We start from the raw sequence: 15,576 nt of genomic DNA on the forward strand, positions 1-15,576 counted from the left end.
TAAAATAAAACAAACAAAACCCCCCAAACTTATAGACACAGAAAACTGATTGGTGTTTGACAGGGGCAGAGTTGCAGGGTGGGCAAAATGGGTGAAAGGGTCAAAAGGTGCCAACTTCCAGTTATAAAATAAGTAAGCCCTGCTCTGGTGTCCCGGTTAGTTGAAGTGTCATCCCACTACACAAAGGTCGACAGTTTGACTCCCAGTCAGGGCACATACAGGAACAGGTCGATGTTTCTGCCTGTCTCTGTCTCCCTTCCTTCATCTCTCTCTAAAATCAATAAATAAAAATTTTAAAACAACAAAAATAACTAAGTAAGTCCTGGGGATGTGATGTGCAGCATGCTGACTCCAGGTGATAATACTGCTATCGCGTATTTGAAAGTTCCTAAGAGTAATTCTTAAATGTCCTCATCACACACACACACACACACACACAAAAGAAAGGAAAAACTGTTTTTGTGACAATGTAAGGTGACGGATGGTAACTAGCCCTATTATTGTGGTGATCACTGCACAATGTGCGTGCACAAATATCGAACAATTAAGCTATACACGGGAAAAGAATATAATGTTACATGGCAGTTATACCGCGATAAAATAATCAAACTTTTTAACAAAAAGCTTGTGTTGCAGCAAGGAGGACCTAACTGACAGCATGGACTTTAAGGTTTTTATTTCTTTTTTTTTTTTTTTTTTTAATTTTTTTAAATTTTATTTATTTTTAGAGAGGAGAGAGACAGAGAGAGAGAAGGGGGGGAGGAGCTGGAAGCATCAACTCCCATATGTGCCTTGACCAGGCAAGCCTAGGGTTTCGAACCGGCGACCTCAGCATTTCCAGGTCGACGCTCCATCCACTGCGCCACCACAGGTCAGGCCAAGGTTTTTATTTCTAACAGTGCTTCTTCAAACAAAAAATGCTGATGAGTTTCCAAGAGTCTGTGCAAACGCCTCTCAAAATGGCAGAGCAGCGGGCCAGGCAGAGCGGAGAGGTGCAGGGGGCTTCACAGCCTTCTCTGTGGCTGCCCCCACCTGCTAGTGTCCTGCAGCCAGCACTGATCTCAGGCCTTGCTCTCCACTGACAGCACGTGGGAAAACCGCCTGGCGTGGAGGTCAGGCCTTGCTTTCTTGTGTCAGCACCGCCAGCCTTCTGAGGCTGAGTGCTGGCCGCATCACTGCACCAGCTGCCCTGGCCCTCTGGGAGTGCGGGATCCAGTCTCTGCTGGAGATGACACCCACCAGGCTCCCCTCTGGTGGCCGCACCCACCTTGTGCTCCACTCCTTCAGCCCCTTCCATTTCTCCCCCCCCCCAGTATCTTTGTCTCTCAGATGCCACAGTCCACTTCCTCCGGTGATGTCCTTCCCCACCCCCTGGGCAGCCAGGAAGATGGGGCCGGGGAACAGGACAGCTGTTCTCAGGTTGCTTGGGGACCTGTGAGATCAGATGGGGTCGTCTAGGCCAGTGGTCCCCAACTCCCGGGCCGCGGACCGGTACCAGTCTGTGGGCCATTTGGTACCGGTCCGCAGAGAAAGAATAAATAACTTACGTTATTTCCTTTTTACTTATATTTAAGTCTGAATGATGTTTTATTTTTTAAAAATGACCAGATTCCCTCTGTTACATCCGTCTAAGACTCACTCTTGACACTTGTCTCGGTCACATGATACATTTATCCGTTCCACCCTAAAGGCTGGTCCGTGAAAATATTTTCTGACATTAAACCGGTCCGTGGCCCAAAAAAGGTTGGGGACCACTGGTCTAGGCCACGCTGTCTCCCAGAGGCCCAGCGACCCTCATGCAATGCGGCCACTTCGCACAGACGTACAGTATCTGTGCTGAGTCCATCCCGACTCCTGGCTCCAGCACTCTCTCTACCTTCCCTTCCTCTGAGAACACACACAGCACGACGACAAGGTCCACAGCCCGCCACACTCCGCCTCCCCAAAAAAGAAGGAAAGCATGAATTTTGCCAAAATGATTTTATTGTTTTAAAAATAAATGTTTACCTTTGACATAGAAAAAAAGTCGTTTTAAAAACTGGATTGTTTGAGGGACCTTTAAAGGTCCAATCCAGGCAGCCCCCGTGATATGAATGAGATGGGTTCTGTAGGTTTGTTCTTAAGTTGAACTTGTATGTAAGTTGGAACAGGTGCATTTACCTATTAAATGCAACTTAGATGTGTCTTGACATAGTATTTATTTTTACCTTTCTGTGCATACAGATACTTAAACATTCTCAAGCCTACCTTGTTCGTAACCTGGGGACTGCCTGTATTTCCATAAAAACCAGGGGCAGTTTCTCTCTGCAGAAATGCATGGCACAGTCTCACCGCTTGGCAGAGGGGGGTTAGCATGCCCACGATCTCCCCACCGCACAGGGAATATCTCAGCTCTCTTCTCCTCGCCTGACAGAAGTCCCAAGTCAAGCGTCCCAGCACAGGACAGACACCACAGGGACACGACCCAGACCGAAGACACCTGGCTCCAGTGCCCACACCCTCCCACCCAGGTGTCTTATTGGCAACTGCCCTGGAGCACTGCGCCAACTTGGCCTTCCCAGGTGGACACAAGGCACAGGAGGGCACAGACAGCCCTTGGGACCCAGAGGAGGCCCTGCTGGTATCTGCTCTCACCCTGTTCTTCCAAATGCAGAGCCATGAGGTTGGAGGACATGCCCTCTTTCATGGAAAAGTCATCGAAAAAAAGCCAGTAGCACCTGGAGTGACACCTGCACAGCTGCAGGGTGGCCTGAGGTGCCCAGCAGAGTGGCTGTAGGGGAGGTGTCAGGGTGGGACACTGCAGCCCACATTCCTCACTCCAGCAAGTGGACAGCAGGGGACCGGTCCTTGTGGGCCACATGGTGACACTGGGAGGCAGCAACCTGCCCTGCCCCCTGCCACCGCCCGGCAGTCTGCTCTGCAGGGAGGGCAGGCACAGATCTCATTGGTCTATCACCACCACCTTGCCTGCCGTGCCACCACTGGCGTTTCCTGTGACTTGTTCCTTCTCTGACAGGCTGCCTGGCAGCGTCTCAACTAGTAGACTAAGGTCTGCAGGGCCCTGTCCGCTTAAGATAAAAATGTCGCTGGGTAAGGCCGAGGCCAACGCTGCATATGTAAGGCTGCATGTATTTTTGGTGAGGAAAAAAAAAAAAAGCTTGTTTCTGAAAACTAAATCGTAGAAAAGGCCTGATGGAAGCGTCGCCCTTTTGGTCACACTGTCCCCAGCTCTCGGCCTGGGCTCTGCGTCCAGATGGGAAAGGACGAAGCAGGAAGGCAAAGTGGGGCGGAGCTCCCAGACCAGGGAGGCCAGCCTGTGCACCCACCCGGAATGACAACCCCGGAGGGAGTATTCCTCACTACCCGTCCGCAGGCGGAAAGATGTGATTAGGCTGCTGGACCAGAGGCCGGGGAGCGGGGATCAAGCACCATCCGTCCATCCGCAGAGGAACAGGGAGCGGGGAGGGTCAACATGGCGAGAATGTATTGTAACTTGCATTTAGCGAGGAAACTCTGCTCCCAGATGCAAGTCAGACTCCGGCTTAAGAGACCCTGGAAAGTCCCTCGGTTCTCTCCTGACAAGGCTTGGTTCTAATGCTTACTCTAGAGATGCCAATTTGACATGGCCTCCTGAAGGAGGGGCCCTCCTGCCTTTCACAGGACCCCGGGTAATGGCCACTGCAGCCAACACCCCCAGGGCTCCCTGGGAAGGAGCTGGCACCGCAGGGTGGCTGGGAGGGCACGTCTAGAACCCTGAAGACCTGGCCTCTACGCCTGGCTTAGAGCAACCAGCCTGCTGTCATTTAAGCTTCAGTTTCAAAATCATTAGTTAAGTGACGCTCCTTCCACCTACCTCACAGGGGTGTAGAAAGGATCAGACAAGACCACATTGTGCTGAACGTTTAGTGTCCAGCCTGGTACTTGACCCCTGCATCATAATGCCCCCAAGTTTCTGACGAGAGCTGCTTCCTCACGCACTGCTATCTCTTCCTACAGATGGAGGCCTAGTCTCCCAGCGCGCGGGGCTGACACTGCACCCGCCCTGGGCCTGGGTGAGTCTGAGGTGCGAGGCTGCAGGACCAAAGGCCTGGGTTCGAGTCCTGACGTGGTGAGCCGTGCCCCTGCAGGAGCCAGGCACGTGCGCTGCTGCAAGCTGGAGTCTGACTCGCATCTGGGAGCAGAGTTTCCCCGCTAAATGCCCTCCCAAGCCCGGTCCTGGGCTTGTGGAACAGGACAAGGTTGGACGACAGTAGCATCTGTCAAACTAGGTATCAACTCAAGTTAGCAGATTACAAGCCGCACTTCTGGGATGAAAAACAAAAGCTGGAGGGGAGCCCAGGCTCTTGGGCAGGAATGCCTTTAGGACACTTGTGCTCGAGACAGATTTCTGCAGGACTCATGCTGTCCAGCGTTTCTTGCTGTGGAACAGCCAGCCTAGGCGGCCCGGCGCTGGGAATCTCTCCTTCCTGGCACAGGGCAAGGAGGGAAAGGGGGAAGGGAGAGGGTGGGAGCGATCGCGGACCATGTCTCCCACCAGACTTTTCTGATGTGACTTTAAGGCAGCAGTTGATTCTGGAAACCATTGGCATTTTTTTTTTTGCCCCACCCCTACCCCCTATGTGCAAACGCTCTAGATAAAGGGTGCATTTTGAGGCAAAACCATCTCTAAGAACAGGACATCCTAGGCTCAGGCCCGCAGTGACTCACTATTATTCAGAAATGGTGACAGCTCTCCCTTTATCTTGGACAGAGACTCTGGCCTGTGGAGGTCCCTTTCTCCCTGGTGTTGCAACCACAGAGCAAGAAATTCCCAAAGAACAGCTGGGGGTATGCTCGGGGCCAAGGACCCTGGGAGACAGAATGTGAAAATGCAAATATAACACAAGGGGAATTCCTCCCAAGTCACACCGCAAAATGGCAGGGATGGCGCACCAGTGCCCCCACGTGGCCAGAGGTGGCACACGAAATGCAACCATCTAGGTGCACCAGCACTTCTAGAGCAAAAAAGCTGTTCCCCCCACCCCCACCCCAGAAAAGGGAGGGGACTTCCTGACCCAGGTACTGTAGGTCTGTTCTGCCAGGGTCAGCTCTCTTAGGGTAAAGAGAGAACGCTGATGTCCTGTCTGGACCGGGTCGCTGGAAGCCAGGGGAAGCAGAATTTTAACAAGAGTGCCCCTGGTTCAGGCACCCATCTCCAATGAAAGCAATAATTCCGTTAACTCCACAGCCCTGAAGAAAGCCTGAGCAATCAAAAGTAGAGAAGTAGATTTCGTGACGCACCTCTTCACCAAGGAAAGCCTTCAGCGTGACACAGACATGTCGTATCTGATAGAGAGGGTGAGTATGGGACGGGGTGGGGGGCACAGCCACACAGAAACACCTCTTATTCCTTGACAGTTATAGCTTTGGGGCGTGATTATATGGGAAGTTGAAATAAAAATTAGATATGTCCTGAAAATTTTGATTTAAAAAAAGAAAGCACTTCAGAGTACCCCCTGGGAGGTTTCAGGAAATAGGTACTGATGGCCCCCGCTTCTCAAGAGCAGAGCACCCAACCTATCTGTGAGGAGAGGCTGCCAATTTATTCCCCAAGTCTTCTGCAGGCACCCGTGGTGACATGAGGGGTGGCAGGGGGCATCGCAGACAGGAAGTGGGCAGGCTGGATGCCCTGAGAGGTAGTGTGAGAAGGGTGGGCTGCGGCCGCCCCACCAACAGCCCAGGCTCCTGACGCTCAGAGCGCCTCTGGGTGGTCCATCACTTGATGTCACATCTCTTTCCCTCCAGAAGTGTTATCACCATGAAAGAAAAGATCTGACCGGATGGATCACTCCAGGTAAAATAACACAGGCTGTTGAGAGTGGAAACAAATGCAGGAGGTCCCCTGAGACGGAAAGGACCCGCTTCAAGGAAGTGCCCCTGGAATGGCCTAATCATCTGTGCATGGCGTGTTTCACGGAGAAGCACATGGGTGGGGACAGGGTCTTCCCTGAGGAGCTGGGGGCACCTGCGCCTCCCCTGGGCAGAGAAGTTCGTCTACTGAGGAAGGGCTCCACACAACAGTCACAGGGTTTTCGGCACCGTTTTAACACCCTGGTATTTGTGGCTGTGTTACTGTCATCGTCCTTCACCTGTCTATAAACAGAGGGTATGAGGGACAGCCAAGAAACAGAAGAGGGATGAGAAGGCCTCCTCCACAGCCGGACTGAGGATAAAGGAACTGGCCACGCTGAACAGGTGGTGGCGGCCACACCGAGGACAGGACAGCAGGCTGACTGTCAGAAGCTCAGGAAGGGCGGGGGGACAGGAAGAAGGGCTGCAGCAGCCTGAGCGCTCCCGATAGCTCCCAGCACACTGCTCCGCACGGGCCCTGCTGGCACTCCATGCCGCCAAAGGGTCCCCAGGCGGGACACCTCCCCTTGGCCCAATACATGCTTCTTCTGGAGCTGGGAGCTCTCATGCGGTCCTGCTTTGTGCTGGTTGATGTTAATGCACAATTGCTGTGGGCTTTTCTGCAGGTGGATGCTTCTCTCCTAACTTGGGACTAGAAGCTTCTCTCAAGCCTCCATTTCTTCCTTGTTTCTGTGTCTGCCCACCACAGCTGGATGGAGACTGTCAAATGGATTGGGACGGGGCCTCTCCCGGGACCTGACCTTGGGGCATCAGATTCCAGAGAGCCAGGGCACGCGGGCAGGTGGCAGGATGCAAAGTGGAGGGGAGAAAACAGGAAAAGACAGCACTGGAGTGAACAGAAGGCGAAGGCACCCATCAGCCCAGAAACGCCTCATAGTCCATGTACCAAACCAGCTGGCCAGAGTCAGGCAAGACACCCGAAATGGGCCACTTCTTGGGTTCATGGCCCACACGGCTCACCAGCATGGTGATCTCACGCTTCAACCGGCCCATGACCAGAACCACCACCTTCCGGGCACGGTTGATGAGGGGCAGGCTGAGGCTCATGCGGTGGTGTGGCCCGATGGGGCTCTCGGTCAGCACGACCAGCGGCTCACCGTCCAGGCCGGTGGGTGACTGCGGGAAGAGGGAGGCTGTGTGCCCGTCGGTGCCCATGCCCAACAGTACCAGGTCAAAGCTGCCGTTGGTGACCAGGGCTGAGATCTCCTCCGCGTAGACCTGGGCGCCCTGGTCCTCCTCGGCGCAGAGCCGCTGGTGCAGGTGCACGGGCATGGGGTGGACGTTGTAGTGGGGCACCCTGACGTGCTGCAGTAGGTGAGTCTGCAGGCCCTGGAAGTTGGACTCGGAATCCCAGAGCGGGACGCAGCGCTCATCCACCAGCCACAGGTGCGTGTGTGCCCACGGGAAGCTGTAGTGCCCTGTGGCCAGCTGCTGAAACAGGGCTACGGGGCTGGAGCCACCCGAGAGCGCCAGGTGGAACTGGCCAAAACGCCGCACCGCATTTGCAGCCGTGGCCTCAATGTCATCGGCCAGCTTCACGATCAGCTCCTCGGGCCAGGCTGCAACGAGGGGGCTGTCTCGGTAGGTGGCCGTGAGAACCTGGAAGTCACTGGGCATTGGAGCAGCACCTGGCCCAGGCACCAGCTGCTCTGCTTGCTGCAGGGAAAAGGCTAACTGGCTGCCGCTGAACTCAAAGTCCAGCAGATGCCCGTTCTCGGATCCTCCTGGGTAGAGGCGTGGGGTCTCGTGGGCCAGGCTGTCCAGCAAGGGGGTCCAGAAGAGCCAGGACGCCAGCAAGTTCTCCGTGGTGATGAAGGAATCCTTGCGGCCGTGGAAGATGTGCGATATGAGGGTGGAGTAGGCGTCCTGCTCCCGCACCGGGCTGTAGGCGTAGTAATCGGACAGAGGGAGGCCGAAAAGGCGGAGCTCCGGCCGGCCCTCCACCTCCTTCCAGCTGCTGGACGGCAGGGTGGGCCGGAACAGGTTCCGGCTGACCAGCACCGCGGGGCTGCCCAGCGCGCCGTGCCCGATGTGAAAGACAATCTGCTGTGGCAGGCACCGGCTCTGGGCCCCGGCCCAGCGCTCCTCGCTCTGGGCGCAGTATGCCCGGTTCTTGAACAAGACCCGGACGTAGCCCACTCTCTCGTCCAAGGCTTTGCCAGACATCAGGAGGAAAGGGACGCCCTCCCAGCGAAGGTTGTCCATGTGAATGAGGACGCCTGAGGTGAGAAGTGGACAACAGAGGTGTTGCTCCAGCACAGGGAAAGGAGGACCTCCCGGCCCATTCATATTCTTCCTACCTTCATTGCCAGCCAGCCCCTCCCTTCCCTGGACCCCGCCCCTCCCCTCCCCTCCCCGGACCCCTCCCTCCCCGGGCCCCTCCCCTCCCCGGACCCCTCCCCTCCCCGGGCCCCGCCTCCAGGCACTCACTGCGCCTTGCTAGACCCCCCCAACTCCCGGCTGCCTCTCCCATTATCTTCTCCCCAGCATAGCTAGAAAAGCAGCCTGAAGACCATGTCAAGACACCCACTTCTCCTAGACGCACAATTCCCTGAGGAAGGGGACCTGAACTCAGAGTCTCTGATTCTGAGCCTCTAAGAAGTCCCATGGTGGGGGACCCTGACTGCTGGGGGGGGGGGGTAGGGAGACTTGGGATGTACCTAAAGCAAGGTCACGTCCAGGAAAAGGAGGGGGTGGTGTGCAGGTAAGAAGGTCTGCTGGGGGGGGGGGTGCGCTAAGGCCCAGATGCTGAGTGCACTCCCAATGTGAGGGGTTTTTTTTGTTTTTTTTGTTTTTTTCATTTTTCTGAAGCTGGAAACAGGGAGAGACAGTCAGACAGACTCCCGCATGCGCCTGACCGGGATCCACCCGGCACGCCCACCAGGGGCGATGCTCTGCCCACCAGGGGGCGATGCTCTGCCCATCCTGGGCGTCGCTATGTTGCGACCAGAGCCACTCTAGCACCTGGGGCAGAGGCCACAGAGCCATCCCCAGCGACCGGGCCATCTTTGCTCCAATGGAGCCTTGGCTGCGGGAGGGGAAGAGAGAGACAGAGAGGAAAGCGCGGCGGAGGGGTGGAGAAGCAAATGGGCGCTTCTCCTGTGTGCCCTGGCCAGGAATCGAACCCGGGTCTTCCGCACGCTAGGCCGATGCTCTACCGCTGAGCCAACCGGCCAGGGCCCAAAGTGAGTTTGGAGTCTGTTTCCCACGTGCTCTCCCTGCCGACCTCAGACTGGTTTTTCAGCATCACTGAGCCTCAGGTTTCCTCCCCTTTTCATGGGGACAACAACCATATGTACCTCGTGGGCATGTGCATGTGAGGCCTGAATGAGATGTATATCAAGTGCCTGGCACATAGCAGGTGCCTGGTCAACAGCTGCTGCTCCTGTGGGGCTGCTATCTGCAGTTTAAGGGAGGCACCCTCTCCCAGAAAGCTCTGAGCTTGGGGAACTGTCCAGTGGGGCACCTGCCTGACCAGCGCAGTGCCTGCCCACTGGAAGTGCCTTGGGCTGTGGCCGGACAGGCATGCAGCCTCCCTGAGGGGCTGGACGTCAGCTCCACAAGGGTGAGAGCCAGGGCTGAGCCCAGCCCTGCAGATCTGTGGGCAGGAACTGAACTGAGACTGTCATGGGGGTATCCTTCATCCACAGCGAGCCAGCAGCTGCTTTAAGCTGGTGGGAGGCCAGACAAGCGGGGGAAGGTCTCACTGGTGACTGAATGCCCCTGTGACAATCCCACTTCAAGACCCTACCAACCTAAACCACGGGGTGTCTGGGCTTGGAAAGCTGCTTCCGGCTGGGGCGGGGCAGGGCTGGGGGGGAGCCAGCAGCCCATGCTGGCCCCAGAGCCCACCTGCGAAGGTCGGTGTCCGGCTGTGGAAGCTGCCTGGCTTGTGCAGCTCGCTGCGCACCTGCTGGCTGTAAGCCTGGTACTGGCCCACGACAGCACTGCTCCTCCTGAGGCCCCGCAGCGCCTGGAAGGCCTGCAGCTTGTGCTGCAGCACGGCCTGCGAGCTGCTGACATTGTGGGGCAGCTCCATGGCCACCAGGGTGAGGATCTCGGTCAGATGGTTCTGCAGGATGTCCCGAATGACACCGTACTCCTCATAGAAGCTGGTGCGACCTAAGCAGGAGGGGGACAGGGAGAGGGAGGTGACACATCCGACTTCCCGAGGTGCACCGAGACCCCGACCCACACGCCTTGTCCCGCACCCTCATACCCCAGTCCAGAGAGCCTACGAAAATGGTTTATGCAAAAACCTCAAAAGAAAAGGATTGGGGGCATCCCAGGGTCCCCTCCCCTCAATGAGAGCCATTTAAGAGAAGGTGTCAAACTCTCGGGCTTCTCCAGGAATTGCGTGGGGAAGGCGTGGTCCCAGCCAAGGCCAGACTGCACTTACAGCTACCTGGCCAGCCTCTGGCCCTGCCCCCACCCCTACAGGGTGTCAGCATCACTGAGAGGGCCCGTGCTCTGGGTATGATGGCCACGTACTAGGGTGTGGCTTCTGAGTCTCTGTTTCTGCCTCCTGCCGATAAACAGGGCTGACAACTGCCACCTGATGCACAGATATGCCAGGCAACATACAGGCACTGAGGACACAGACAGATCCTTGCCCCCAGCTTACTGGGAAGGAAGACGGGAGGGAGAAAAAAGTAAGTCGATCAAGGAATTATAGACAGAGATTGTGAGAGAGAGTGATGGGAAGGCCCTGCTGAGACCTGAACAGTCAGCCCTGCAAAAAGCCGAGGAGAAAGCATTTCGACAGCACAAGTCCCGATGCAGGAGAGAGCTTGGCTGGTTAGGGGTCTAGAAACTGAGCCAGAAGGAGGAGACAGAGGACAGGGGGCCTGGGGCCCGGGCAAGGAGGCTGGACTTGCTCCTATGTTCAGGGGAAGCCACTGGAGGTGTCAAGCAGGAAAGGACAAGTTCCGATGTGTATTCAGCCTAGATTCCTGGCCTGCTGTAGGGAGAATGGCTGTAGAAGCAGGGAGACCAGGGAGGAGGCTTTCGCGGCAGTACAGGAGCTGGAGGGAGAGGACGACTCGTTCTGGAGTCAGGTCTGACCAGACTTGCTGAACAAAAAGGAAGAACCAGGCACCATGGGACACTGTGCCAACCAGAAAACGTATAGACACACGTCATCACGGATCCATCGCAAAAAGCATGTCAACAGAAAGAAACACGCGTGCTTCCATAAAATTAAAATTAATTCTGAGAATAGGATGGAAAGTAACCAGAAAAACTGAACTTCAACAAAGGAAAACCATCATTAGAAATTAGAAATGCAATAAGTGGATTTTATATAGTACAAACAGTGGAAAAGAGTCAACTATTAGGAGTCAGACCTAAAGAGATTATCCTGAATGCAAGACAAAGGGACAGAAACAGCCGCCTCAGACACACAGTATGACTCCCCTTCAAAATTCCACAGTGTATTGTTAGGGAGCCACACGCACACGGAAACAACAGCAAGAAGCAAGGGGATAATCTACCCAAAACTGGGAACAGTGAAGGGGAGGACATGCGATAGAAAACTTGGGGAGGGACATAGGAGACGATATAAAACTCTTCTTAAAAGACGGGTTGGTAGGTACGTAGTATTTGCCATACCATAATTCTGCAGCTCTTACTTACATTTTGTAAGCATTCTTTTTTATCTAGTCAATATCTGATTCAGACAAACAAAAAGAAGTGGCTCCTTGTTCAGCCTGCTTGGCCAAGCACACCACTTGGTAGCGGCCACCCTGGGTTCCTCGGCGCCAGTCCTGAGCCACCTGCCCTGACCGGGCTCCCAGTGCAACTCAGGCCAGCTGGACAGCCAGCAGGACCGGTCCTACTGTTCTGTGACCAACAGAACAGCCTGCCCTGAATGCAGCCCAATATGCCACACCTGTTGGGAGTGCCAATGTTGTGGGGCAAGAAATAAAGCCAGGAGCCTTCTTACAGGAGGGCAGGCTCGCCCCCGTGGGTAGAATTCTGACTCTTTTATTGTCAGCTAGAGTTCAGCATCCCTGCCCAGAGTGCAAACCCCAAGAGGGCAGGACGGTCAGTCCCACTATCCAGCCCAAATACTCCAAGTGCCCCCTCTACACACACTGAGAAAACAATGGCCAAAGTCCCCCAGCCCACAGGGCTCTGATCTTCAACGTCCTTACAATACTGTTGAGAAAACATCAAGAAAAAGATAATGATAACATAGTGTCTATATGTCAGTTCACTTTTTACAATAGTGATCTAGAAAGAGGTCCTACTGTGGACCCCTATTTTAATTTTAATTTTTTTAGGTGAGAGGAGGGGAGATAGTGAGGCAGATTCCTGCATGCACCCTGACCAGGATCCACCCAGCAACCCCAACTGGGGCCGATGCTCAAGTACCAAGCTATTTTTAGCACCTAAGGCAGATGCACTCCAACCAAGCTATCCTCAGTGCCCAGGGCCTTGCTCAAACCAATCAAGCCACTGGCTGCAGGAGGGGAAGAGAGAGAAAGGGGGTAGAAGAAGGAGGGGGGAGAAGCAGATGGTCGCTTCTTCTGTGTGCCCTGACCAAGAATTGAACCTGAGACATCCATACACCTGGCTGACGCTCTATCCACTGAGCCACCGGCCAGGGCCCCCTATTTTAAAATAGGAGGAAACTGGGGTTCAGAGAAGTTACGTAACTTGCTCAAGTTAAGGTCACAGGCTAGGTAAGGTTCACACCCAGGCAGTTGGCCCCGGCATCAGTGATTTTAGCCCCAAAATATCTCCCTTTGAACTTCCTACCACCGCCCCTGGAACAACAACACAACAGAGTATTATGCCCGGAATGGCACCAAGTGGCATGAGCACCAGGGTTGAAGAAGCAAGTTGAGCTGGGCTTGGGACTGAGGGGACTAGGTTGAAGGTCAGGGACCCCGTGCCTAGCAGGGCCAAAGTGTGAGGGGCACAGGTATGCTGTCCCTCAGGACAGTTAACTGCCTCAGTGGCCGTGAGGTGCTGCCTCATGGGAGTGTGGGCCCAGGGTGCCCAAACCTTCTAATATTTTTGGAGAATATGAAGTGTTGGATCATTAAGTGTAATCTCATGATTTTTAAATGTGCATAAATAATTTTTTTTAATGCTGTGTGTCTCAAAGACAGGTACCAGTGGGCTGACTATACCCTTGGCCACGTCTTCATTGAGGTGAACACCACAAGTCAGAGGGCAGGGGCCCTGACACACAGTTCAGATGACAATGCCTGGCCCGGCAGAAGCAGGCAGTCTGTGGTTCTGGCTGTCCTGAAATTGAGGACAGATGGAAACTCGACTGAGGAGTCCAAGGAGCTATTATAAGTTCTTGACCTCCTCCAGGTACAGAGTCACCATATGACCCAGCAATTCCACAGCCACAAATAGAGACCCAAGAGAAACGAAAGCATATGTTCAACACAAAAACTTGCACATGAATGTTCAGAGCCACATTATTCACAAAAGCCAAAAAACAGGAACATCCTAAATGTCCAACAACCAATGAAGGTGTAAATAAAAAAAACATGGCCTAGCCACAGAATGGAATATTAGTCAGCAATGAAAAAGAAATGACATTCCGACAAAATGCTACAACATGGATGAACTCTGAAAACATCATGCTAAGTGAAATAAGCCAGACACAAAAAGCCACAGATGGTATGATTCCATTTCTGTGAAATGTCCAGAACAGGCAAATCCATAGAGGCAGGAAGAAGATTAGTGGTAGCTTATCAGAGGACAGCAATGAAGGGGCCACAGGGCTCCTTTGGCGGTGATGAGAATGTTCTAAAATGGATTGTGGTGTTGGCTGTACAACTCAGTGAATATATGAAAACCCAATGAATTGTATCCTTTCAATCAGTGAATTGTGTAAGATATGAATTATGCTTCAAAACTGTTTTGTTTTTTTTAAAAAAGCATTAGAGCAGGCTAGTGGAGACGCGACAGGGGTGCTGTAGGAAGAGCAAGCCGCCTAGGAGCCGCAAGGTGGACTGTCAGACGGGCTGGTGGTAATGACGTCAAGCAGGGTCAAATTGCATGGGGCAACACTGACACGCAGACAGTAGCCAATGGGTGAGTCAACACCAGGTGGAGACGGGCTGGATCAGTGAGAGGCAGCTCAGAGTTGTGATATGGAGTGGCGTCGCCAGCCAGGCGGGCTGCCTGCCCTGCCGTGCCGTAGCCATGACCCCAGCGAGGGGCTCTGTCTCACATATGAGAGAGGAACTGTCACAGTGGGGCTGCTGTGAGGTTAATGAGCTAACTAACACTTATCCAGGGCATGGCCCACAGGAACCACTGTTAAATGTTGGCTAGTGTTTTTATTGTCACAGGGGCTGTGAGCGAGAGGGGCCACCAGCCAGGCAACTCCGAGAGCAGTCACCATTTGGAAATGAAGAAGTTAGAAAAAGAAAATGGTATTTCATGAGGAAAATGCCATCATGGTGTTTGTTCTAAATCTGCTGACTCTAGTGTGGTGATGTAACATAGCTGGCGAAAATATCTACAAGGTAGCTGGAGGTATAAGAGAGGACTCGAGTCAAAAATGCCATCAATAGCAAAAGAAGCATTACTTTATAACCACTAAGAAAGAAATGGGGCCCTGGCTGGGTTGGCTGAGTGGCAGGGTATTGACCTGGTGTGTGGAAGTCCTGGGTTTAATTCCCAGTCAGGGCACAAAGGAGAAGCGCCCATCTGCTTCTTCCTCCTCTCCCTCCCCTTTCTCTCTCTCTCTCTCTTTCTCTCTCTCTCTGCCCCTCCCACAGCCATTGCTTATTGGATTGCAGCACACTGGCCCCAGGTGCTAAGATGGCTCTGTGAAGCCTCCACCTCAGGTGCTAAAAATAGCTCGGTTGTAAGCATGACCCTAGCAGGACAGAGCCCCAGACAGGGGTGCCAGGTGGATCCTGGTCTGAGTGCATGCAGAAGTCTGTCTATCCTCACTCCTAACACAAAGAAAGGAAAGAAAGGAAAGAAAGAAAGAGGCTGCTAGTTCAACCACGTCACCTGGTCAATGGGAAATCCAACTTCAGAGATGTTCAAATATGAAAAAAAAAAAAGTGTTTCATAGAATCAATGAATCACAGTAGATTTAAGAGTACAGAGAGAATACAGCTTGGAGAACAGATGAATTTTTGATGGCGAGAACACAGCAGAGTCCTTAAGAGCCCTGTTGTCTGCTTACTATTCATTAGTTTCGCAAATCCCTAAGTGGCCGTTTTCCTATTTTTATCCTCTCTCCATCCTTGGGGAGAAAGCATTTCAGAGGTTTACTGCCCGCTGTGTAAAAGAGAGCTCCCTTTATTCCTAATTTCAGGCTTCAGGGGCTGCATCGTGTTTAGCGCAGCCCATAGATCTGTGGGCTTTGATCCTTTTCTGGCTAGCTCTGTCTTTTCAGAGTTCAAGTGCAAGTGCCCAGAACCACGGGCCTGGTGCCTCTCAGGGGGAGGCCGTGCAGCTGAGCACAAAGGGCAGGCGGGTGGGCGGGGTGGGGGGTGGCTAGGCCACTTAAAGACAACCAGCAAGCTGGGTTTCTCTGGTTACCGCCAGTGATTTGTGTGTGGACTGATTTTTTTTTTTTAAATAATCTCTATTGACCCCTAGGTTGAAAGTTGAGGGTGGAAATCCACTGATGTTTGAGCAAGGATGAAACAAAGCCCAGCCAGGATGGGCAATAGG

General features: G+C 53.6%; 1 protein-coding gene across 3 annotated transcripts in view; it reads right to left on the minus strand.

Moving 5' to 3' along the window:
• Positions 1 to 1,965: 1,965 nt before the first annotated feature.
• Positions 1,966 to 15,576, minus strand: part of H6PD (hexose-6-phosphate dehydrogenase/glucose 1-dehydrogenase) — a 30,732-nt gene continuing 17,121 nt past the window's right edge. For all 3 annotated transcript variants that reach the window (XM_066270529.1, XM_066270530.1, XM_066270531.1), the window contains 2 exons: positions 9,763 to 10,032; positions 1,966 to 8,129 (listed from right to left, as the gene is read on the minus strand). In XM_066270529.1, the coding sequence (XP_066126626.1) occupies positions 6,766 to 8,129; positions 9,763 to 10,032 (1,634 nt within the window). In that variant the 3' untranslated portion in view covers positions 1,966 to 6,765. The remainder of the gene's footprint in view (positions 8,130 to 9,762; positions 10,033 to 15,576) is intronic.

The sequence above is a fragment of the Saccopteryx bilineata genome, chromosome 3 (assembly GCF_036850765.1).
Source record: "Saccopteryx bilineata isolate mSacBil1 chromosome 3, mSacBil1_pri_phased_curated, whole genome shotgun sequence".
NCBI lineage: Eukaryota > Metazoa > Chordata > Mammalia > Chiroptera > Emballonuridae > Saccopteryx > Saccopteryx bilineata.